This window comes from Gopherus flavomarginatus, chromosome 9, assembly GCF_025201925.1.
Source record: "Gopherus flavomarginatus isolate rGopFla2 chromosome 9, rGopFla2.mat.asm, whole genome shotgun sequence".
In the NCBI taxonomy this organism is placed as follows: Eukaryota; Metazoa; Chordata; order Testudines; family Testudinidae; genus Gopherus; species Gopherus flavomarginatus.
Genome location: NC_066625.1, coordinates 17596109 through 17620681, shown reverse-complemented (window position 1 = coordinate 17620681; position 24573 = coordinate 17596109). Strand labels below are relative to the sequence as shown.

Sequence of the window (24573 nt, the reverse complement as noted above, 5' to 3'; positions counted from 1 at the left end):
GTTAGGCACTAGTAGACTGTAAGATCTGGAATGCAGGGCCCTTCAGCTGTATCACTCTAAAGCCAGGTGCTTAATCTCTGTATTAATATCTAGAGTAATTACTGCTAATCAGATTGGCAGGTGGTTCTAGATGGCTCCTCCCATCATATAGAGGGAGTGGGTGTGTCTCTTTGGGCCATTAGGAAATGAGGTAGAGGGGGCCTCTGGAGAGGAAGCTTAGGCTGAAGTTTATGCTTCAGCGTTTTTGAGTTGTCAAAGAAGCCATACCTCAGGAAGGAAATGCAATTGAATGCCAGCATCACGGTGGTTCGCTGTGTTGAGGATACAGTGGGGCTTGGTCTATTCACAGGGGCTGTTCTGAATGCTCTGTTACAGTAAAAGATACAGTGGTTATAAGTTAATACAGTATAGAGCATGCATTGCTCATCAGGTTAGATGTCTCTGCCCTTTATCTCTTTCAGGCTGCTTTGTTTTATTGCATACTGAGTGTTACGCTTCTTTGTCCCTGGCAGTTGATTGACTGTGCTAGTTTTTAGGCACTTTTGTTCTCCTCCTTCTTTGGAGCTCAGACTACAGAAGAGCAAATGGTTTCTTTCAAAATATCTATTGAAAATGGCATTGGAGATACTATCTAGGAAATAGAGTGGCATTTCTCATTCCTCTGGTAACTCAGGAATTCTGGGTTTTGGCTTCAGTATTTGTCTGTGGCATGATTAATACCTCAAAGTGATGCAACTTCAGGATGTAAACTTGGTTGTCTAATTAGTCCTTGCACGCCTAGACAGAGCATGTCACCCATTCTGTTCTATCTGACAAGGAACTAGATTCCTATCTGAGATTTCTTTACTGGTTTTGCTTTCAAGTTCTTAGCTGGACATTTCTGGGCAATCTGTCTATACTCTCACCACCCATAAGACTTAAGCTGTCTGTGACTTTCTAATAATATCGCCAGATAGTTATGAAATATAAGTCCTACTGTCATGTTTATTTTTTAACTGTGTATTAATTGTGAAGGCATAAATATACCTTATGTATTTTTGTAAAAAGAAAGATGCCTTGGGATGTTGCACAATGTAAGGTGTTCTTTGGAGGTTATTTCACAGAGATCACGTTTTCACCATTGCCATTCTTTGCTCATAAGAGTATATAAAGGCTGCCTATGCGAAATTAGCATTAAATGAATTTTAAGTTTTTCCACTGTTGTGTCTTGGAGAAACTGCAGAATTTTTATGGGTATTTTCAAAAAATGTTTTTTAGACATCAACAAGATGCTACTAAAGACCCTGTCATACTCAATGCTCTTCTACACGTGTGCAAGACCATGCACGATTCTGTGAAGTAAGGTGAAATTTACATGTACTATAATACAGAATATGTGTAAATGGTGGGTGTTCTGATGTATAATTTTACTTTTAGGGGGGTTAATATTTCAGGGTGAATTTATGCATGGCCCTCTGTTTTGCTTTAATGGGAGCTATGCAGTGAAATCACAACACAAATTATTTACTCTTTAATCATTTGCTTTGTTAGATTCTTTTGTTTCAGCATTCAAACTGGAAAATTGCAATAACTTAATAGATTTTTTTTTTCTAGTGTGGAGGGAGGCAGCAAGGATACTTTTTGAGAATAAAAACATAAACAGAGTAGCAGATGCTGTTAAGAGAAATTATGCCAGTTTGGGCTCTTTTCAGTTTTTGTGAGGATAAAAAGCAGCTAGAATCTTCCAGGAACTACAATGAACAATAAGAGTATTTAGAGGTTTTCAGTACATACTTCGCCATTAAAAGCACAGCTCCCAAAATTGAGTTGCACTCCAGCCACTTTCAGTTATTTGACCTGCACAAAGCAGCCCTAATCTGGCAGAAATAACAAGCTCTCGAGTAGCGGGATTGCTGGGTGGTAGAGAAACTCCTACATCAAACTCCCACCCTGTGGCTGTGCAGAAAATGAGGATCCCCAGCTGTCACAATGGCTCTCAGGGGCTGATGGCAGTTGGAACAGTTAAGAATAGCCTTCCTTTTTCCATGCAACCCCCTCTGAACCTTGACTGGGAGCCTTGGAAAACCCCTAATTAGCAATTCTTTTAGTTTAGGCAAAGTTAATTTACATCATTCCTTTTGATTCTGTTCTGTCAGCTCTTACAATGACTATTTTACATAGCATTCTAATAAGTTAAAACTACTGCCACTTTTCACAAACTTCGGTGCAGCAAAGCTTCAACCCATGGTCTAGATCTTAGCACAACATAAGCCACCTGAACAACTGTTGAATGGTAACAACTTTTAGGCCCTGGTGCCAAGCTGGGTCAGATTTGAACTGCCAACCTATATAAATGACCTGTAGATCTCATTAAAAATCTCCTGAGCCATCCAGGTCACCCTAGTTCTTTATTTTGACCTGAGGTTTTCCTTCCTTCCTTTACTGGATAAAACTATTGTCCTGCTTCCATCTGGTGTCTGCTCTAGGAAAATGGTAAAATGATAAACAGGAGGTCAAAGCTGGAGACAAGTATGTAATGGTAGAAGGATTAAATAGGATTTCTTAATTGTAATTTAAATTTCTGTTTATCCATTTTCATCCAAACGGATCTAGCTTATTGGATTTCTGTGTGATGTAAATTTGTCTCCATATTGGGTTTGGGTTATGCTTTCAGAAAGATCAGATAGATTTGTGGTAATTTTGGAAGTAAATGTATTATTTTAGTACTATTTGTGACAGCAAAACTTCTGTAATGAGAACAGTGGTAATAGTAATAGAGTTAAAAAGATACAGTTGAGTAATCATAGCTTAAAACAAGAATCTTCTTATAAATAACACCTTAGAGAATTAAAACTAAAAGAACGTTAAATATAACATTTAAGGGTTTTTTAAAATTGTTTGTATTTCTCTCAAGTAGGAACATGAATTTAGATTAGCTAATCTAATTTGTTTATAATTAGTTTATAGTCAATTTCTCATTCATGTTTTCATGCTGTAGTTCAATGCTGCACCACTGAATTGCTGTTTTGAGAATATAAGTCTGGATAAAAGCTATATCTTTTTTCACTGGGATTCAGAGTAGCTCATAGAAACATTTCTGTTGGTCTCTAAATTTTATAAAATCTTATTTTACAGAATTTACATATTAGACGAAACTTGTCCTGGTAATATCCCTTTAAGAGTATTATTAAAAATAGCTGACAATCATAAATACAGTGTGATTTTAATTTAGTTTAAAATTGAGTATAAGCATGAGTATAAGATTAATGTGTCCTTAAAATGAGTGAATTAGATATTGTGAGCATAAAAGAAATTTTAAGAATTTGTAAAATATATATATAGTTGAAACTTGTTTTTTGAAGATGGCTTATCTTATGTTGACTATGTAAACATACTGTTGCAGTGCACTAACACTTGAAGATGAAAAGAGAATGTTAGCATCTTTGATAAATGGATTTATAAAAATGGTGAGTACTTAGTATTCATGACTGCCTGGGAAAACTTTTTGTGACAGAGATACCATGTGGGAAGTAGGCACCCCAATACCACTGAAATTCAATGGGACTTGAGCATCCAACTTGCTCAGGATATTTTAAAAATCCTATCCAGTATATTTAGCAAAGGAAATATGCAGATGTTTTGAAGAAATGTCATACAAGTGTTGATCCTTACATGGTATCACAGGCCTAGTTTAAAGTGTAGGTATCACCGCATGCATCAAAATCTTCTGTTAAATGTTTTTAAATATCTTGTAAAACCTATACGTGTTTTAAAGTTTAATATTAATGAATGTCTTGCCTGTTGTGACAGTCTGAAAGGTCACAGGTCACTAGCAAGTGAACAGTAACATTAGCAGATGTAATTCTACCACCCACACCTGAGGGGGATCAACACAAAATTAAAACAAAATTTTTTTTTTAAAAGTCAGTTTCTTGAGCCCTCCAGCATTCCAAAATTGAGACTGACTTTAAAAATAACTTTTTTTTTAAAACAAATGCTCGCTCTTCAAAAAACAGTTTGTGTTGGATGCATAATAAACTAGTGTCAATAAAAAGATTGATTCATTAATCTGTTTGTAGAGTGATTATGTTGGTTTTCTGTTAAGCTGCCTTTATTTATTTACTTTTTAAATGCAAACCTCACCAAACCCCCACTTCCTATAAACCTCACATTAGGAATTCTGTTAGATATCAGATCCCTTTCCAGAAGTCTGGAAGCTGATAAGTGTTGTATGCTTGATAAATATTCAGGTTGTAAATCAGAGACCATATATTGTTCTAAAAATAATAAAAACAAAACAAACAAAAAACACTTGCAGATGTCCCTAGAAGCTAAATTATGGAAGATGAACAGTTGAAAGAGAATCTCTTCTATCCCTAATAGCTGTGAGCAAGTTCCTCTAAAATTATTGAATTTAACTTCATTTGAGGATCTTCATTCCAACCCTTTTGGAACAAACAAACGAGAGAAAGAGAGAGAGTGCACCTTAATTCAACACACATTATAGAAAGATCAAATATCTGTGTGCTGCAGACATGTCATAAATGTGGCTTTTTGTATCTTCCTAATCCCAGGTATCGTTTGGCCGGGACTTTGAGCAGCAGCTGAGTTTTTATGTTGAAGCTAGGTCAATGTTTTGCAATCTGGAGCCTGTTCTTGTCCAGCTGGTTCATGTAAGCAACAAATTAGCTGCAGATGATGTCTCAATCAGTGGGTTCCCCTCTCCCTACCTCCTCCTCTCACCCGATTTGCCATTCCTTATATTTACTGTGTTAAGGTTTATTTCGCTAGGTATTCAGGAGTAGACTTTTTTGTTTTTGCCTTTCTTTTCTCACTATATTTTTCTTCAATTGTGTGCTTTTTCCCCATGCTTAGTACCATTTAATGATGCAAATTAGCTGTTTCATTGGCTTATGGAACAAACAGTACTACAAGGTCCTCCTATATATTCAGAAATTGGAGGCAGATAGTCAGAGGCGGAATCATGTGAGTGCTCTCAAGGAGAGGGTTTGTCTCTGGAACAGACTTCTAGCTGAAATTAGACAAATTCCAGAGTCAGGCCACCTTTGTCAAACTCAGCAAAATTTTCCTATTTAATCAAGTTTTTGCACCGAAGCAGAAGGAAATGCATAATATCACCCTCCCCACCCCCCACAATCTCATCAAAAGTAAGCCTTTCTATAGCTATATAAAGGATAAGAGCCAGAGACTTCATATATTCCACTGGGACTTGGCTGTTTGCATATGAAAGGTGTTGAAATACCATAGTGATTGGTGGTAGTATCAGATTCTTCCATAGATACCTTCTGCACATTTCTTCCGAAAAATGTAGTGGTGGTCTAACTGGATTTTGAACTGGATATTAGAAGAAATGGGACATCTTTCATAGTTAAGTTTTTATTTTCTTTTGTGTTAATTTTTAAATGATCATCATACACAAGATGGAAACAGTATTTCACAAAAATAAATAATTAAAAGTCAAAGACTTTGGTGGAGTTATGGAATCCAGGAGCACAAATAAGAACCCACCCTATAAGGTATATGAAAAGAGTCTACATTTTAGGTTCTGTATTTGTTTTAACGTCCCATATTTAGAAATCAGTTTAAATATCAGTTTGGCAGATTGATATTGAGATACGTTGAGTTCATATGACTAGATCAGTGTAGGGAAGTTGTTTTTGTAATTAAATAGGAATTTCCCCATCCTTGCTTAGTTCAAGCAAACAAGAAAAAATAGGAATGGAAAAGGTTGAAATGCCAGGTCAGCAATTCACTGTATAATTTACAAGTGCTGGTTAGCCTTTGCATCCCCCATAACAAACTGTGGAAGCATAATTTCATATTTTTAAATTTTTAAAACTGTTGGGTAACTGAAAAATAATAGCAACATAATAATCAGGATGACTACTTTGGTGTTTGGTGGTAAAAGGACATGGAGAATGAATCCATTGCTACTAATTAGATTGGTTTATAAAGTGGGAGTTACAAACAGATACTGATTGACTCATTTACTGTATCTTCCTAATTTACAGTTCGCTATCTCCTAAAGCAGCTTTGGATGGGAATTCAACCAGTTGTATTTTTTTATTTTTGTTCTTGTTTTTATGTAACAAATAATTTTACATAACCACTAATACACTCAAAATGCAGATACGATAAATACTTCATTTCTTGGAGGTTAGACCTAGGCTAAATACTGCACCTAAAGCATATCAATATCTTATGTAACAACGCACATTGTCCAGCCACATCGGAAGAAAGATAGGAGGCAATGGATGTGGTTTAGTTAAGCCACAATAAAAACAAAATCATTTAAAATATCTGGGAGTACATGGCAATAAATTGTACATTGCGGATCATCATAGTTTCGTATTCATTTCCATATAATCCCTGATGTGGTCCCAACCATCCAGTTGCTGGGACCCTATCCCCTCTCCTCTTGTATGAGATAAAAGGGGGCTAGAAAAGGAGGAAGGGGTCAGCTGCTCACTGTTCCAGATGTAGGAGCCCCAAACCTCCCCTTCCTCAGCATTCTCAAGATGTTTTCTCTCTAATCCTTTTCCATACCCGTCCATAACAAGTATCTGCACTGGACATCTGCCATAAGTTTTATCTACTAAGTTGTGGCATTATAACCGAACACCCATCCTCAACCCTACAGGGTCCCAGACTTGCTTTGGGAAAGATGGAAAAAACCCACCCCATCTCGCTGAGTCTTGCAGTGAGGGAAAAATTCTTTCCCAGTCCCCAAGGAAGAAGGGGCAACAGCGGATCATAAAGGAAGCTGGTTCTTTCTCAGATTTCATGGGAGGGAGGGTGGTGCTGCCAGCCCAATCCAGGTAAAAGAGGGCTTCTCCTGGATTGCATGGGGTCTGAATACCCTCTTTCCCTCCCCTCTTCCAGTCAGCAGGAAGGGCAGTATTCCCTCCAGACCTGACCTAGCTGCTTCCTGCTCTTCTGTGTTCTGTCTGTCCATGGAAACTTTTCCCTTCTGCCCCATTTGCAGAGGGGAGGCCGTAAAGGGACCACAACTCCTTTCTTTCTGGCCAGCCAGACAAGGACTCTCCAAATATAGTTGTAGTGAACACATTATCCCTTTGGCTCCTTCTGTTTCCCATATGTTTAACTTGACAGAATGATAAAAGTTGGGTGTTTATTTGCAGACCTGGTAAATCTATTCATTTCTATTAGTGCCTTACCTTTCTTTTTTATACACAGTCTGTGAACCAACTGGCAATGGAAACAAGAAGAGTGATGAAAGGAAATCATTCCAGAAAGACAGCCGCATTTGTCAGGGTAGGTGCAAAAGTCAAATATATTTCTAGATTATTCATCCCATGTGCACAGATGTTACGATGGGTGGAACCTAAGGTTGTAATTTATACAGAAGACATACATTTTTGGTTTCCATATTATTTATCAACTCACTTTCCCTTATGGGCACTGATATTTACTCACTAACAGCCAATTGCTACCATCCTCATTAGACAAAACTCCTGCAGAGTCCAATGAGTTTGCCTAAGTAAGGATGATGAGATTCGGTCCCTAAGTAAGGTTTTTTAAGCCCTCCTTTAAGGAAATTTCATTTTTCCCAAATTGTCATTGTATACAAGCCAGTTACATAGAGGGGAGAGAAGAGCTGCTGCAAGCTAAATGACATGACAATATGTATCATAATCAAAAGTCAGAGTGGATACTTACATCTAAAATAACATATTCTTATAATGCAGGTGTCTCTTTACACCAGAACTCTATGATTCATATGTATCAGCGTGCCGGTTTTTCCCTGAAGCATCCCACCTTCGTAGAAAGTGTAGATCTTGCTGGGAAAGGATTAACTGGATTTTGCTGACTCATAGTCAAGTGACTCATGGTACCTGGATATACAGGGAAGTGGGATTGACTTTCTGGAGAGAGAGAGAGAATCTAGGGTGCGAGTTGATCACTCCTGAGGGAGGAACCATAGGAGCAAGAAAGCCTTCAAAGAAGTTCTGAGCTAATCTTTATTGTTTTCACTGTTAATAGAGGGAAACCCCAAGATTTGGGTCAGTTTGAACTTCACATACTTTCTGGGCCGTGTTTTGTAGAAGAAGGTGGGAAGATACCTACTTGCATATACAACAGTAGTTAATAAACATAGTCCTCAAATTGCTATACCTCTGATTTAAGAAATTGAGTCATGTTTTCATACATTTTCTTCTTTTCTTAGGCTTGTGTTGCCTTCTGCTTCATTACAATTCCATCTCTGACTAGTATCTTTGCACGTCTTAATTTGTACCTGAACTCTGGACAGGTTGCCCTGGCAAATCAGTGCCTTTCACAAGGTAAGACAGGTGTTTGTTTCAATTGCATAATAATCCTTTCTTGCCAGAAAACAGGATATTACTAGTTGTGGATAATATTGATTGTTTGAAACTGAAGTTAACTCTTTCACTCCTTATTCTTACACACTTTGCTGTAGTCACAAAATAAAATAATTCTAAAATGTATTTTTCCAAATTATAGCATATTTAAAATATAGGAATTATTGTAGAAAAGAGAGATCTGCTATTCAGGTATTTATTCAACTATTCCTTATTTTAGCCTCAGCTATAATTTTTTAAATAGCATATCTTCAGAGAAAGCAGTACTGTTTTAAATAAGGGACTTGAACTTGTGTGCAAATAATGTGCTTTAAATGCATTTTTCTTGAGGAGGAGGAAACTTAGGCCAGCTAAATAATTATGCATGGAGACTGATATTCCTGTGAAAAACTGTTGGCAAAGAATTAAAGCTCTAAGTACTTCAGTCAAGTAGCCCGAATCATTGATTGTGGTGCTGCATTTTGTTGTGGTACTGGAAAATAGGTGTCAAAGCACAGAAGGAATATGCCATGAAGAAAATACTTTGCTAATAAAAATGTGTCACATGTTCCAGAGAAACTAGTATTGACTATAAGGTTGCCAATTTTCTAAAGGCAGAAAACCAAACACTCTTGCCCTGCCTCTCCCCTGTCCCTTCTCTGAGGTCCTGCCCCTGCTTACTCCATCCTTCTTCCTTCCATTGCTCGCTCTCCTCCACCCTTGCTCAATGCTCACTTTCACTGGGCTGGGGCAGGGAGTTGGGATACGGGATGGGGTGAGGGCTCCGGCTGGGAGTGCAGGTTCTGGGGTGGGGTTGGGGATGAGGGGTTTGGGGTGCAGGAGGGGACTCTGGCCTGGGGGTGGGCTTGGGGCTGAGGGGTTCGGTATAAGGGAGGGGACTCTAGGCTGGGGCAGGGGTTTGGGTGTTGAGGGGTGAAGGCTCCAACTGGAGGTGTGGACTGTGGGGTGGGGCCAGGGTGAGGGGTTTGGGGTGCAGTATGGGGCTCTGGGATGGGTTGGGGTGCAGGCTCTGGGAGGAAGTTTGGGTGTGGGAGCGGGTTCCAAGTTGGGGTAGGGGGTTGGGACACAAGAGGGGGTTCGGGGTGAGGGCTCCGGATGGCTCTGACCTCAGGCAGCTCCTGGGAAGCAGAATCATGGATCTCCAGCTCCTAGGCAGAGGGGCAGCCAGGGTTCTCCACATGCTGCCCCCACCCACAGGCACTGCCCCTGCAGCTCCTATTGGCCACGGTTCCTGGCCAATGGGAGTTGTGGAGCTGGTGCTTGGGACAGTGGCTGCGGGTGGGAGCAGGGTGCGGAGCCCCCACTGGCTGCCCCTTCAGCTAGGAGCCAGAGGGACATGCCAGCCACTTCCTGGGAGCTGTGTGGAGCTGGGCAAGCAGCCTGTTTGCCTCATTGACACTGTGGCCAATCATAGAATATTAAGGTTGGAAGAGACCTCAGGAGGCCATCTAGTCCAATCCCCTGCTCAAAACCGGACCAGCATTAACTAAATCATCCCAGCCAGGGCTTTGTCAAGTCGGGACTTAAAAACCTCTAAGGATGGAGATTCCACCACCTCCCTAGGTAACCCATTCCAGTGCTTCACCACCCTCCTAGTGAAAGTGTTTCCTAATATCCAACCTGGATCTCGCTCACTGCAACTTCAGACCAGTGTTTCTTGTTCTGTCATCTGCCACCACTGAGAACAGCCAAGCTCCATCCTCTTTGGAACTCCCTTCAGGTAGTTGAAGGCTGCTATCAAATCCCCCTCACTCTTCTCTTCTGCGGACTTCTGCTAAGTCATTTGCCTTAGCTCCTAATTATTTTCATTGCCAACTGGAGTTTTAGCAGCTCAGTCAGCTATGCTGGCCGATGCTGCCATGGTCCGTTTTTTCGACTGGGTGTTCAGGTCGAAAACCAGACGCCTGGCAACCTTAATTGACTAGTATCGAGAAATGCGAGGAATCAAAATGTGCTCATTTGATATGAATTACCACCAAACTAATGCCTGAACGTGGTGTTCAGTCAGGGGCTCTGTTTTACGAGATGTCTTAGACAAGATGTAAAATAGAAGTACTGATCACTTGTGGTTTAAAAAAAATATCCCATGGCAAGAGTTATGAGTGTTAGCCCTGGTGTCCTGTTCAAATTCCAGCTTGAGCATACTTGCCTAAAAACAGCTTCCTCTACTTCACCTGGATACAGTGTCCCTCATTCCCTGGCTTAAGCTGTTACGCATTTTTACTGCGTGCTCGTAAATTGTTGTGATCTTTAGCCTCGGAGATTACTGCGTTTCATTGCTGGGTGAAGTGCTTCCTATATGCTATATATGGTTTGCATAATACTTAGGGATTTTTCATGGCCTTCTCTTTACCTTTAATCATGTCTTGTATGTTAAACATTGTTTTTCCCTATACTTTTTTGTGCACTTCTATAGTGAATGTTGTAAATTGCATTACTATGAAAACAACATCTTGTGGTGGCTTTTATCTCTGATTTTAGCTTTGTGTATGTATATAGAAGAATTAGTGAAGCTCATGTTGTAACATTTTAACAATACTTGTTATGTATGGAAGAGCATCCAATATTTGGCTCGTATTGCTGGCACTGCCACCCTAACTTACTATGAAATATCAAGGGGTGTTTGGGTGGGGTGGGGAGAGGGAGGATGACAACTGATGGAATCAAGGTGGGTTTTGCATGTAAGTTGACAAATCAAAATAAAATTTATTTTTAACAACGTGAACTTGGCTTGAAGGGTGCAGGCACTTGTGCCTACAAAATTAGTTGGAGTCTAAAATTTACACTTGTCTTGCTGTATGCAGTGTTGTTGTAGCTGTGTCAGTCCCAGGATATTTACTCCTGGGGGAATTCTGTGTCACTGCTTGCATAATTAATGAGACATGCATATTTAATTTTTTGTGCAGAAAAAAGCTTCTGCTGGAAAGTTGCTGCAGTTCTGACTTTTGCCCAACAGTGGGCACTGTGATGCTAGAACAGAGCAACAGCTCCCAGACAGCTAGGGAAGAGAAAAAGCCTGCCTTCTTCACAGGGCCTGTCAGGCCAGATCAGGAGACAAGGGCTATGGGGAGATAGACAGCATGGGGCTGCTGTGCGGTCACAGACAAGGACTCATAAGGGCTGTTGGGCTAGGGGCTGAATGGGAGTGGATGTGCAGGGCCACATAGGGACATGGGATGGCTGAGTGCGGGCACAGAGACACGTGGGAACGGGGAGGGGTGCAGGGCCACATTGGGATGGAGGAAGTGGGGGTGGAGGGACACATGAGCAGGGGGTGCAAGGACACATGGGGGTGCAGGAACACATGGAGATGGGGAAGATGTGCCTGACTGAGAGAGGCTAGGAGTTAGCCAGGGTCTGCATGGGGAAGCTCCCTAACAATCTCTGCCCGCCCCCCAAATAAACCTATTCCATAGTTTTCCCACCCATTCCCAACAACCCTCCAAGTTCACACGCAACCTCCTTCCCAGCGATTTACTTCCCTCTCCCTCAGCTCCAACTCTCCCAAGCCTTTGCACTGCTTCTGTGGGGGGCGGGAAATACGGTTCTGTATTGTAGTTTAAATGAATCATTACTCAGAGTTCTGTATTAGATTCCTTACTAGGCATATTATTTGTCAAAAAACATTTCCTGAATCTTTTTTGTTGTCTATATTTTTATAGACATACTTGCTGATAGATATTCTGAAATAAATGACTAAAAATAATTGAAACTGGTGTGATTATATTGTGTTATTTTGACAAATAAAATATGCAGAATTTTGCAGAATTTGAAAATATTGTGCACAGAATTTTTATTTTTTGTGGTGCAGAATTCCCCCAGGAGTATATGATATTAGAGGGAGAAGGTGGGTAAGGTATCTTTTATTGGCCCAAATTCTGGTAATGAGAGAGACAAGCTTTTGAGCTGCACACAGAGCTTCCTTGTCCTGCCAACCGTCTGTGCCAGAATGTTGCTTTGCAGCCTATGTCTGACTTCCCACCTAATAACAGGCTGTTATACTGTGGGAGGAAAGGGCTGTCATGCATATTTATTTTCAAGGCCAGTAGGAGATAAGGGTGAAGTGAGGGTGTTTTTAAATGTCAATAGCTAAACAAACGCAAAGCTTTAGCCCTTTGGGTATACTGTAACTTTTGTAATTGAACTTGTAGCCTGACTTTAAAAAAACAAGCACAAATAAGTCATTTGCTTGTGTGACTGTTAAGAGAGGGATCTCATATTAAAAGCTTTCAAGAAATTTCAGGTTTTAACAGCAAAGAGGAAAAGAAATAGTTTCAGGTGGGAAAAACTGTCTGATGAAGAGATCTATTAGACTGTGAAATAGTCTTCCAGTAGAAGTGGTGGAAACCTTATTACTAGTAATTTTAAAACTGCAGTAGGAAACAATCCTTCACTTCCATGGAGATAGAACACAACATATAGCCTGTCTCTGATTTCTGTGAGTCCATATAAATGCAGGGAAGAATAACTTTTCATCTACTTAGACCTTGTCTTCCTGTTTCAGTTGATAATGTTGCCAAAGCTGTGCGTTCACTAGTTAAGTCCCAGCTGCACTCACAAACATGCTTCGTAGGAAGCTGACTAAGGCATTTGGTACAAGACCACTATTAGATTTTTTTTTTGTCTGAACATGATGTTGCACATATAATGAGGGCAGAGGGATTTAGAGAAAAGCTGGCTATTATATCCAAGTATGTTGTAAAAACAAAAGAGTTGCAAAGTCAGATGTGCAATTGAGTTTATGCAGCTTGTTTGTAGACAAACTATTCACAGATCCAAAAATGAAGTCATTTTTTCTGCTAGTGTTTTATTGTTAATTCATTAGCTGTCCTCTCATTTTGTATAATTTTTGTTGTTGCTTAGTAGTGGATCTTTTGTTAGAAATAAAATCTGTTCAAAACCTGATTTATCTTGTCTCTAAGGACTATACTTTACACTAGCAGGGCTGACTTGTTTATCTAATTGCCTTTTCCATCTCTGAATTACAGAATGCTAACTCTTCCACTTCATCTTCATGATCCATCTCTTTCCTCCTCACGGCACCCCAGCAAATTGCCAAATTTCTGATATGAGAACTTGGACAACAGGAGATGCATCACTTGATTATTACCTGTTCTGTTTTTCCCTCTGAAGCACCTGGCATTGGCCACTGTTGGAAAACAGGATACTGGGCTAGATGTACTCTTATCATTCGACCCAGATGTATAAACACATAGTGTAATCACTGGACCAGGGGTGGGCAAACTCTTTGGCCACATTGGGGTTCCAAAACTGTATGGAGGGCTGGATAGGGAAGGCTGTGCCTCCCCAAACTGCCTGGCCCCCACCTCCTCCCACTTCCTGCCCCCTGACTGACTCCCTCAGAACTCCTGACCCATCCAACCCGGTCCCGCTCCCCCGACCCAAGTGCCTGGTGGAGCGTAGCAAGCCCCTGTCCCACTCCCCCGGCTGGAGCGTGGCAAGGCCTCGGTCCCGCTTTCCCAGCTGGAGCACAGCAAGTCCCCAGTCCTGCTCCCTGGCCGAAGCTCAAGGGCCAGATATCAACATTCCGCGGGCCACAGTTTGCACTGGACAATTAATATGAATTTCCACACAGAACTCTTTGGTAATGTTACAGACACATCTCAGTGTTTGAGTGCATATTACTTTTCATGACTGTTGAGGTGTTAGATTCAAGGAGTTTTTGGTTTTAAGACCTAGAAAATGTAGATTTATAGTTGGACTACCTTAATTCTGCTCCTGTGGCGTCTTCCCTTCTTTACTTACCTAGTATTGGAAATGTGTGTCGCAAACCACTTGGTTTGACACCATGTTCCAAACAGTGTTCCAAATGAGGTTTTACCAGTGCCTTGTATAAAGGCAATAACCCTTCCCTATCCCGATTGGAAATGCATCCTAGGATTACATTAGCTTTTTTCACAGCTGCATCACATTGGTGCCTTATGATCTTCTTGTGATTGACCAATACACCCAGGTCTTTCTCTTCCTCTGTCACTTCCAATTGATATTGTAGCAAAAATTCTTGATATTAGTCCCTAAGTGCATAACTTTGCACTATTAAATTTAATCTCATTTCTATTACTCCAGTTTTCAAGGTCCTCCAGATCAAATAAAACCAAGCTGTATTTTATTCAATTACTGTTTACCTCTATTTACTTAACTACTTTCTCTTTCAAAATTTGTTCCAAGACCTTGCATATAATTGAGGTCAAACTAACGGGCTGGTAGTTTCCAGGATTATTTTTTCCCCTTTCTTAAAAATAGCTGCTATATTTAGGCAATTCTCCAGTCAGAGGGTATGACCCCCGAGTTTATGGATTCATTAAAAATCCCTGTTGTTAGGCTTGCAATTTCATGTGCCAGTTCCTTTAATATTCTTGGATGGAGATTTTCCAGGCCTCCTCATTCGGTCCCATTAAACTGTTTGAGTTTGACTTCCACCTTGGATGTGGTAATTTCTATTTCTCTATCCTTGATTCTATTCGCTCTCCTGCCGCCATCTCTAAGCTCCTCATTACTTTTATTAAAAACTGAGGCAAAGTATTCATTTAGGTTTTGGGCCATTCCTAGATTATCTTTAATCTCCACCCCATTCTCAGTGTTAAGTGGTTTCACTTCTTTCCTTGATTTCTTTTTATTTATATGGTCATAGAACCTTTTACTGTTGGTTTTAATTTCATTTGCAATGTCCAACTCTGCTTGGCTTTTGTCAGTTACCATTTTTCCCCTACACTTTCTGACCTCCAAGAGGTAGCTTCCCATACTGATCCTTTCCATCTTCCATTACTTTTAGGCTTTATGTTTCTCAGTATCCTATTTCAGCCAGCTACTTTTAAGGTGACCAGATGTCCCAATTTTATAGGGACAGTCCCGATTTTTGGGTCTTTTTCTTATATAGGCTCCTATTACCGCCCCCCACCCCGATTTTTCACATTTGCTGTCTGGTCACCCTAGCTACTTTGTCTCTTAAAGCCAGATAATGCTTTCCGTGAAGTAAATATTGGTGATGCTGATTTCAACAGGGGCAGGATTGGAGCAGGATATGTATCTATATGAGATGTGTATCTCAAGAGAAAGCATAGCAAACTCAAATAGATACACAACTAGTACTTACTGATGCATAGCAACAAACGTAAAGCTAGTTCCTTAACTGACTCAATGCCAGATTGATGCTGATTCACTCAAATAACTGACACTGCATGGAATGCTGTATGTGTTAATAAAATACACTTAGTAGTAGCTCCAAGCTCAGAGTGAAATCTTGCAGCGTTGTATATCTGCAATCTAGCTCTTGCTGATTTGGTTTGGCTTGACATAAAATTGGAGGAAGTGACATAGCTCTAGGATAACATGTTATTGATCTGATAGACCACATGTTGATGCTACAGATGGAGGCATTTTAAAGACTCCATGTGTTTTTCTGAAGGTTGAGGATTTTTTTTAATGTCTCTGCATGAAAATGGAATTTAGCTGTTACCTGATTGGCACATGTATTTAATTGTACAGTCAAATTGATAGTTGCTGGATTTATTTTTATCAGTCACTGAAAAGCATCTGATTTCTGTAAACTGTGAATTACCGTGTATACTTGTTCAAAAGCCGAATATTTTTGGTTAAAAAGTGACACATCAAGGAACAGGGGTCATCTTATAAATGGGTCTACACCAAAATTTGATTATTTTAAACTATATGGAATCATTGAATTGAATATCTAATACATTGTCATTTTGTTTACCAGGAGCGTCTGCAGGCATGGAGCCCCTCAGCTCCCTGTGGCCGCGGTTCGCCATTCCCAGCCAATGGGATCTGCAGGAAGTGGTGCGAACAGTGAACTGCGGCCAAAGGGAGCTGAGGGGCCCCACGCCTGCAGACACTCCAAGTGAACAAAACATCCCAACTCGCCAGCGGCTTACCCTGGCGGCCGGGAGCCAAAGTTTGCCAACTCTTGAAATATAGGGTCGGCTTACGAAGGGTCATACAGTTTTTGCTATTTTTACTTAACCATCTTGTGGGGGCTGGCTAATGAACGAGTATATACGGTAATATGAAATTTTTACTCCTTTCTCAAAATTATCTTAATCTGCTTTTTGGTAGTCTCCTTCACAGGGCCAGCTTTAGGCCGATTCGGCTGATTCCAGGGAATCGGGCCTCGCACCTTAGGCACCTTTTTCATTTTTTTTTTTTTCACATACCCCGGTTGCGGTCTGCTCCGGGGTCTTCCATGGTCCCGCTCCTTTGAGCGAAGCTCCGGCGGGAGCGCGGTGCGGCACCGCTCTTCCAGCTAGAGCTCCAGCCGGGGTGGCGGGGCTTGCTGCGCTCCGGCCGGGGCTCTAGCTGGGAGAGCGGAGCGGCGGGGCTTTGCCAGGAGAGCCGGGCGGCGGGGCTTTGCCACTCTCTAGCCGGGAGAGCGAGGTCATGGGGCTTGCTGCGCTCCGGCCGGAGTGCGGCAAGCCTGGCGGCTCCGGCGGGAGCGCGGCAAGCCCCGCTTTCCCGTCTGGAGCTCCAGCCAGAGCATGGCAAGCCCTGCGACCCTGGCTGGAGCTCTGGGCCCTTTAAATAGCCCCCAGAGCCCTGGGGCAGTGAGGGGCTCCTGGGGCTATTTAAAGGGCCCGGGGCTCCAGCTGCCTCTGCCACCCCGGTCCTTTAAATAGCCGCTGGAACCCCGCCTCCCCCATGCATTCCCCAGCGCTCCCGCGGCTATTTAAAAGGTCCGGGGCGGGGTAGAAGGGGGTTTGAGGGCTACTTAAAGGGCTGGGGTTCCAACTGCCTCTGCTGCACCCCCTGATCTGCCCACACCAGTCCAGCCCCCCTCCCTGCAGCCAGCTCTGCACCCCGTGCCCACAGCCAGCCCCTGCCAAACCCCCTGTCCTGTCTCCAGCCAACCCCTGCCACACACCCCTGCAGCCCTGCCCAAAGCCAGCCAGCCCCACACGCACTGCTGCCCGCACCAGCCCTGCACCCCCTGCCCAGCCCGCACCCCTTGCCCTGTCTCCAGTCAACCCCTGCTGCACCCCACTGCCTGAAGCCAGCCAGTCCCGCACTCCTCTGTCTTCAGCCCTGCAAACCCCTGTTGCACCCCCCTGCGGCCCTGCCTGAAGCTAGCCCGCCCCACATCCCCTGTCTCCAACCAGCCCCACACCCCTTGCCCTGCCTGCAGTCAGACCCTACCTCCAGTCAGCCCCTGCTCTGCCTCCAGCCAGTCCCATGTCCACTGCTGCCCTGCAGTTTCCAGGGCAGTAACCCTGCACACCTGCTTTAATGAGGGGGGCAGGGAGCAGCTGGGACCAACACATGTGCACACCCCCAGGGAGTGGCGGGGACCCACACGTGAAATGGCAGTCATTAATAGCCAATCAACAGCATATGTGATGCAATGTATATAATATATAATTTTATTATTCATATAGTTATGCAAAGTAAATAATACATGACAGAAATGAGAGGCTTTTTTTTCCACTTTTTTTTTTTAAGTCATCCCTGCCAGGGCCCCACTGAAAATGTTCGAATTGGGCCCCACACTTCCTAAAGCCGGCCCTGCTCCTTCAATACTCCTGGCAACACTTCACTGCTTAGCTAAGTTATTCAGAACTGGCAAGTTGAATCTACTTTGCCTATGAAGGTGCAGTTTGCAGGTACCTTCATCCTCGGTGTTGAAATGCCGAACCACGAAGTCTACCGGTCCAAGTGTGAAATTACTCCACTTTGATCTGTATAACTGCTGCTTGAATCAAGATAGAGCAGGAGTAGGCAAACTTTTTGGCCCGAGGACCACATCGGGGAATAGAAATTGTATGGCGAGCCATGAATGCTCATAAAATTGGGGTTGGGGTGCAGGAAGGTTGCAGGCTCTGGGGTGGGGCTGGGGATGAGGAGTTTGGGGTACAGGAGGGGGCTCTGGGCAGGGATTGAGAGGTTTGGAGAGCGGGAGGGGGATCAGGGCTGTGACAGGGGATTGGGGCATGGGGAGAGGCTAAGGGGATGCAGGCTCCGAGTGGCACCTACCTCAAGCGGCTCCCGGAAGCAGTGGCATGTCCCTTCTCTGGCTCCTACACAGAGGCATGGCCGGACAGCCCTGCGAGCTGCCCCATCTGCAGGCACCGCTCCTGCAGCTCCCATTGGAGCCAGAGCAGAGCCATGCCACGACTTCCAGGAGCCACCTGGTGTGGCCCCGGACGGAGCGGGGCTGAGCCGCGTGGTGGAGCCGGCCTGTGGGCCATACTTTGCCCACCCCTGGGATAGAGCATTGCCTGCTGGGACCTGAAGTCCCTGATGAGCCAATGCCTCCCTAATGAAGGTGAGTAAGGGCTGCATTGTTGAACTCCATCTACATTTGACATGAAGCCTGCAGCTTCGTCATCCTGTGTGATCACGCATGTGGTTATTTCTTGACATATTTACACTGAGCTGTTATGGCAATTTTTGAAACTATATGGCCTGCTTGTCCTTAGATTACACTGCTCGGTGTTTTCCAGGAGAATGCTAATGGGTCAAATTGGCTCAAACAGTTCTTGTGGCCAAGTTATAAAAGGCAGTTTTCAGAAACCAATTCAGTAAATACCATGTGTGTGTTTATATTTTTATTCAGAGTTTTTTGTACATTGGATTCAGTGCAGTGGAGAATCTGGAGTGATGAAATTCCCTGGGTGCCTTGGAGAACAGAAGTGAGAGCTGTTTGAGAGTTGTTAAATCTTAATGTATGTTGGAATTTAGTTTGCTCTCCACCAAATGTGCTGCAGTTACTGTTATGCAGAAGAAGTGCTGCAGACAGTGTTTCTACTGCAGACTACACAGGGAGACGACTAGACATGCAGTCTGTAAGCAATGGGCATTACCATTACCATTGCAATGTCCATTAATGCTTCACCCGTGGGCCTTTTCCTGCATTGATAGACGCATCTAAAGTTATTGGGGTGGGCTGGGCAAAGATCCACTGATTCTGTGCTTAGAAGTATCTACCTCCATAGCAGCAGTGTGAGGCAGCCTCTGGAGTGCCAGTGTTTATCAATAGCTATTTCTTTTAGGAAATTCCAGCATTTCTTCTCTCAGCTCTTTACCTTCCTATTGAGCCTTCCTTATGCCTTTACTTCAACTGCTCTCCTTCTGCTTCCTGCAGCACGGAGATCTGCTGCCAAAGTCTAGAAGGTGCTGTGTAGCAAGTGGCAATATGGTGAAAAAAGACAACTCCTATCAGAACAGCAGTTGAAAGTTAGCCTTCTAACACCCACTGAAGCCCTCAAGGTGAAGGTTTTCTGCTTTCAGGGCTTGACATGGATCATCTTGAGTTGATGAGAAAGAGATCTGTGGATTAGCCAGTTTCCTTCCAAAGCTCACAAAGGCCTGAGCTAAAAAAGTTATATCTCTTGCTGACCGAGGCCCGAGGAACGCAACAATCTGTGTGGAAGGAGAAGCACAAGAAGTCCAGCCAAACAGGGTATGGCTGAGCACACCATTCATTCTATTTTGGAGCTTATAATCCTCCCAACCTTCTTTGGCCTGTGCAATCTACCAAGTATGTAGATAGTACTCCAATGTCCCCCTGGAGGGTACTCAAATGGAATAGTACTTTAATTAAACTCTGCAGCAAGAAGATCATCTAAATACCTATCATACGTTTTACTGTGGAGCCTCTGGATATCACCTTAGTAAGCAGATACTGACTCGGGTGGGGTGAACATACCCCAGTTACCTTGACTGACTGACTGACACACACTTCTCTATGGTGGCATGTTGTCAAAATTGAATAACAAATCCTTATCAGACATGCTGCTTGTCATGGGTAGTACTCTGGACCAAACAGGGATTAAATGCATACACCATTATGTCACTTTTCCAGGATTTAAAATTCTGGGTAATATTTTAATTATACATTCTCCTCCTCTCCCTCATGGAGATGATGCTGTAGCCTCCTGAAAAATGGACAACGTGATTCTTAACCATAGGTCTCTTACCATTCAGTGAGTGGGTGATGATGAAACAACTTTCAGACAGTATAGGGCTGAGTGACATTTTTACCTCTAAAGCTGCTAAATCCTTGTTTAGCTTTAGGCATAATATGTGTGAATTGAGCAATCCAACCAATTCAAGCTGTTATGTATGACTAATTTCACTAAAGGATTGAGAAAAGTGGAAATTGCATGTGGTGGTGGGGAGGTCTTCCAATTTTACTCAAAAGTTCTTAATTTTGTTAGACACATCTAAATCAAGAGTTCAAAAGTGCGTATTGCCAAGGTTGATCGAAAAGTTTTGGCTTTCTGCAGTTTAAATTGAGATGGAAACATTAAAAAACAGTTTCCCTAGTGAACTGAAAAGTTTTCAAGCTCACCACAGTTCAGATAAATGGAGGCTGTGAAGTGCCTAAACTGATAACATTTTTTTTCCTTAAAGAAAGTTGCTTCTGCATCAATATTTTACAGCCAAACAGTAAATGTGCCCAAGTGTGAAACTCTTTTAATAATAAGTAGCTTTGTTGAAAAGACTTTATGGCCTGAAGTGTTTTTTCCCTGTAGCATTAAAATAGGCTTTCTTATTAAGAGTAATAATTAATTAGCACTTACAGCTTTTTAGATCTTCCACGGCATTTGGAGATGTGGGATGAATATGTATTCTCCCCAATTCACATATGAAGAAGCTGAAGCAGAGAGGTTGGGGGCATAAGGGCATTAGGGAAGCCAAGGTTAAGATTAAAACTTGGGGCTCCCTGTCCTTTGATTCCCCTCTTCTCTTTCTAAGCCCTATTGTCCCACTAGGGTAATAAAGCATGTGTGACAGAATCTGAACAAAGAGGACTACTGATAAGTAAGGTTTAAAATATGACTCTCTTTACTTGGGGAAAAATTACAGTTGTGATGGTGGTGAAGTATTACCGTTAAGTGAAGTCTCTAGAGGTGGATATTCCTCCTGATCATTGGACTTTTTTTCTATTCTTTCAAGGATCACAATTATTGGTTTTTCAGTACCTCTTGGGTGATTGCACTCTCACGCTCGCTCTCTCTCTCTCTCTGCCTGTGCCTTTATGAGCATGCCGAAGCTGGTATTTCTGCCCCACTGTATGTCAGGACCAGTGTAGAAACTATGCAACATCCAGCTAGTGAGGCTGAATCTTGTAGTGACTTTCAACTAATTATAAAGGTTTAAAAATCTGCCATCCTGGAAATGGCCTATATTGTTCTTGGTAGGAGTAAGTTCCAGGATCTTCCTCATGATTCAGTGCATCTTCCACGTACACCCGTTCGAGCTTTTTATTTTGTAGTTTCAAGTCCTTGTTAGAAAATCAGATTTATAATCCAAATTCCTTGTACAACTAGCATCGAAACAGGCTTCATCCACATTATTACATTTTTGCGTAAAAATAATTCCCATTATATGTTCCAGTTTACCAAATATTCAGTTTTTCCATCCTCCACCCCGTCATTTCAAAGAACTCTTTTTGTAATTCTTAGACACAAAACTACATTAAGATGAAGTTAAGGAGCAGACTGTGAAAGAGTAATGTTAAGGTAAAACACATTACAGAGCTGTAATGTTCAGGGAGGTTACAAAACCTTCCTGGTGTCCTGTGCTGTGTTAAAGGAGCTTAACTTCCCTCATACTTAAAGCGTATGATAGTCAGATGTGCCAATATGTTGATGCAGGAACCTGTGAGGTTGGTGTTAAACTTTTACATTAGAGCAGAAGGTTGATAAAGTTGAGGAATGTATTGCTTTTCAATATCCATTGAAGATGAAAGCAAAAGCCTTTGAGGTGTTGGAGTGTGTTTATTGACAGTGTTGTAGGAAAAATTAAGGTGGCAAAAATGCAGGAGTCTTTTAACTACTGATTCCCCTGCTTTTATGATTTTGGGTGGACGCCTGTGTGTCCTGATGCAATCTTAACGATCACTGAATATAGTTTATATTTGTTAATATATCACTAGATAGGCAAACTTCATACTCTCACTCTCTCCTTGGAGATGTCTTTTGAGTTGTGAATTATTTTCTCATCTCCAGTGGCCTCAATTCTCTGACTGTTTTTGGCCAAGCTGAGACTTTATATCCAGGCAATTTAAGAAATAGAATTGCAAATTGGATGGAAATTCAGACTGTCACAATTACTTTACACACCCTCACAAATTACAAGCTTTTTTTACCATTACACTGATATTGTTAAAAGAAAACATCCACAAAGGAATTTTGCTTGCTTTTCTGTAATGAAATATTGTCAAAAGTACTCAATCTTAGAGCAGGCCATTAGTTCTTTTCAGCCTGAAGGTCGCCACATATGTGCAGGGGGAAGGATTTATAGATTGTGGTCAACTGGAATGAAGGAGCTGCTGTGGAAGGATAAATTCAGTGAAGCATGAAATATGTTGTGTTCGGTGCAGTGCACAAGATATCAACTACAGCCTAGGAAGACTTCATCATGATGATTTGTTGCAATGAGAACTCCGCTCTACCCTCATCCCCTTACAGTGGCTCACTTTAGGAGCAGAATGAAACACTTGGCTAATGTGAGAAACTTTTTCAAACAGAAGGAGCTTCTGCATATTTTTATTAACAGAGTTGGAGCAAACAGGATCAGAATAGAAGCTAAGAAACTGATCTCGCATGGAACACAGCAGTATGGAGCCCATTTCCTCTAAACTGGAGCTCACATTCTTCTCTTTGTACCTTCTTGCACATCTGTCATAAGCCAGAGGGGTTGGTGCATCTCTTAAACCAGTGGTTTTCAAACTGCGGGTTGCGACCCAGTACTGGGTTGCGAAATGTAAGGCACTGCGTCGCGGCGGCTCTGGTCAGCGCCGCCGACCGGGCCATTAAAAGTCCTGTCAGTGGTGCTGCCCAGCTAATGCAGGCTAGTTCCTACCTGTTCTGACACCGCGCTGCACCCCAGAAGTGGCCAGCAGCAGGTCCAGCTCCTAGGCAGGGGGCCCACGGAGCTTTGAGTGCTGCCCTGGCCCTGAGCCCTCCCTCTTCCCCCTCTGAACCTGGAGCCCCTTCCTGCATGCCAAACCCCTCATCCTCAGCCTCACCCAAGAGCCTGCACCCCCAGCCCAGAGCCCTGACTCCATCCCGCATCCCAGCCCCCAGCCCTGAGGCCCCCAAACCCAGAGCCCCCTTCTATACCCCAAACCCCTCATCTCCAGCCCCACCCCAGAACTGCACCTCCAACCTAGAGCCCTGCCCCCCTCCTGTACCCCAAACCCCTGCCCCAGCCCAGATCCCCCTCCCACACTCTGAACCCCTCATTCCTGGCTCCACCCTGCAGCCCTCACCCCCACATCCCAGCCCTGAGCCCCTCCCACACCCCAGACCCCTCATCTCCAGCTCCATTGGGTCATGGGCATCAACAATTTTCTTCAACTGGGTTGCCAGAAAAAAAGTTTGAAAACCACTGCCTTAAACTGTACTTTGAAGCAATTGCACAATAAGATGCTTTATAAATTAGCTGTAAAGATAAGGCTTGTCCGATTATGTAGCTTCATAATTATGGTAATTTATATCTAAATATACATATTGACACTTACTTCATGCTTAAGGGAATAATTAGCATTTTCATGATATCATGTATTGTTTACCCTAATCTTACTCCAAACTGAACACTCAAGGAGTGTTCCTTTCTAAAAACTCATATAGTTTAACTATCTCTTGACAAAGGGAAAAAAAGGCAGAGTAGTTTTAAGAATAATTGATTTTTCTGAAGACTTTTATTTTTGTTCCTGCAATAATGGGAATATTCTGTGTCTCAGCTGATTGATTTCATAAATTTCTCCGTCTTAAGATGTTCTAGACAATGGTTTAATTCTTGCACTCTGTAAAGCATATTTGCCTTGGATAAGTATAAACTTAGTGTTCAAGTTAAACAACCATTTTATTGTTCGTAATATGGACAGATCAGTTTAGGAACAGATGATCACAAATGATGCCCTCTCACCTGTCCCTGTGCTGAGGCTGAGAGCAGCAGAAATAAAATGTTGTACAAGTCTCTTTTAAAATAGGGATATGATGGAAGGGCCGAATATAGTTAGAGCTTTCTGGCTGAGAGATGGGAAATGGAGGAAACTGATTGCTCCCCCCTCCCTTCTCATTCCTCCTCCACCAATAAAAAACAAACAAATAACCCAAACTGTTTGGGCACTTCCCTGAAAACGTTGGCCCAGTAATAAACATAGGCTTTTTAAATGTGGCCAAGCAAATTGCACAAGAAAAAAGGAAGCCAACTCTATATTCTGTATTAATCACATAGTTCAGTCCTT

At 42.5% G+C, this 24573-nt stretch overlaps 1 protein-coding gene across 3 annotated transcripts in view; it reads left to right on the top strand.

The window, feature by feature from the left end:
* VPS35L (VPS35 endosomal protein sorting factor like) overlaps positions 1-24573 on the top strand; it is a 115849-nt gene that overhangs the window by 59037 nt on the left and 32239 nt on the right. For all 3 annotated transcript variants that reach the window (XM_050968718.1, XM_050968719.1, XM_050968720.1), the window contains 5 exons: positions 1258-1338; positions 3383-3446; positions 4554-4652; positions 7198-7275; positions 8189-8303. In XM_050968718.1, the coding sequence (XP_050824675.1) occupies positions 1258-1338; positions 3383-3446; positions 4554-4652; positions 7198-7275; positions 8189-8303 (437 nt within the window). The remainder of the gene's footprint in view (positions 1-1257; positions 1339-3382; positions 3447-4553; positions 4653-7197; positions 7276-8188; positions 8304-24573) is intronic.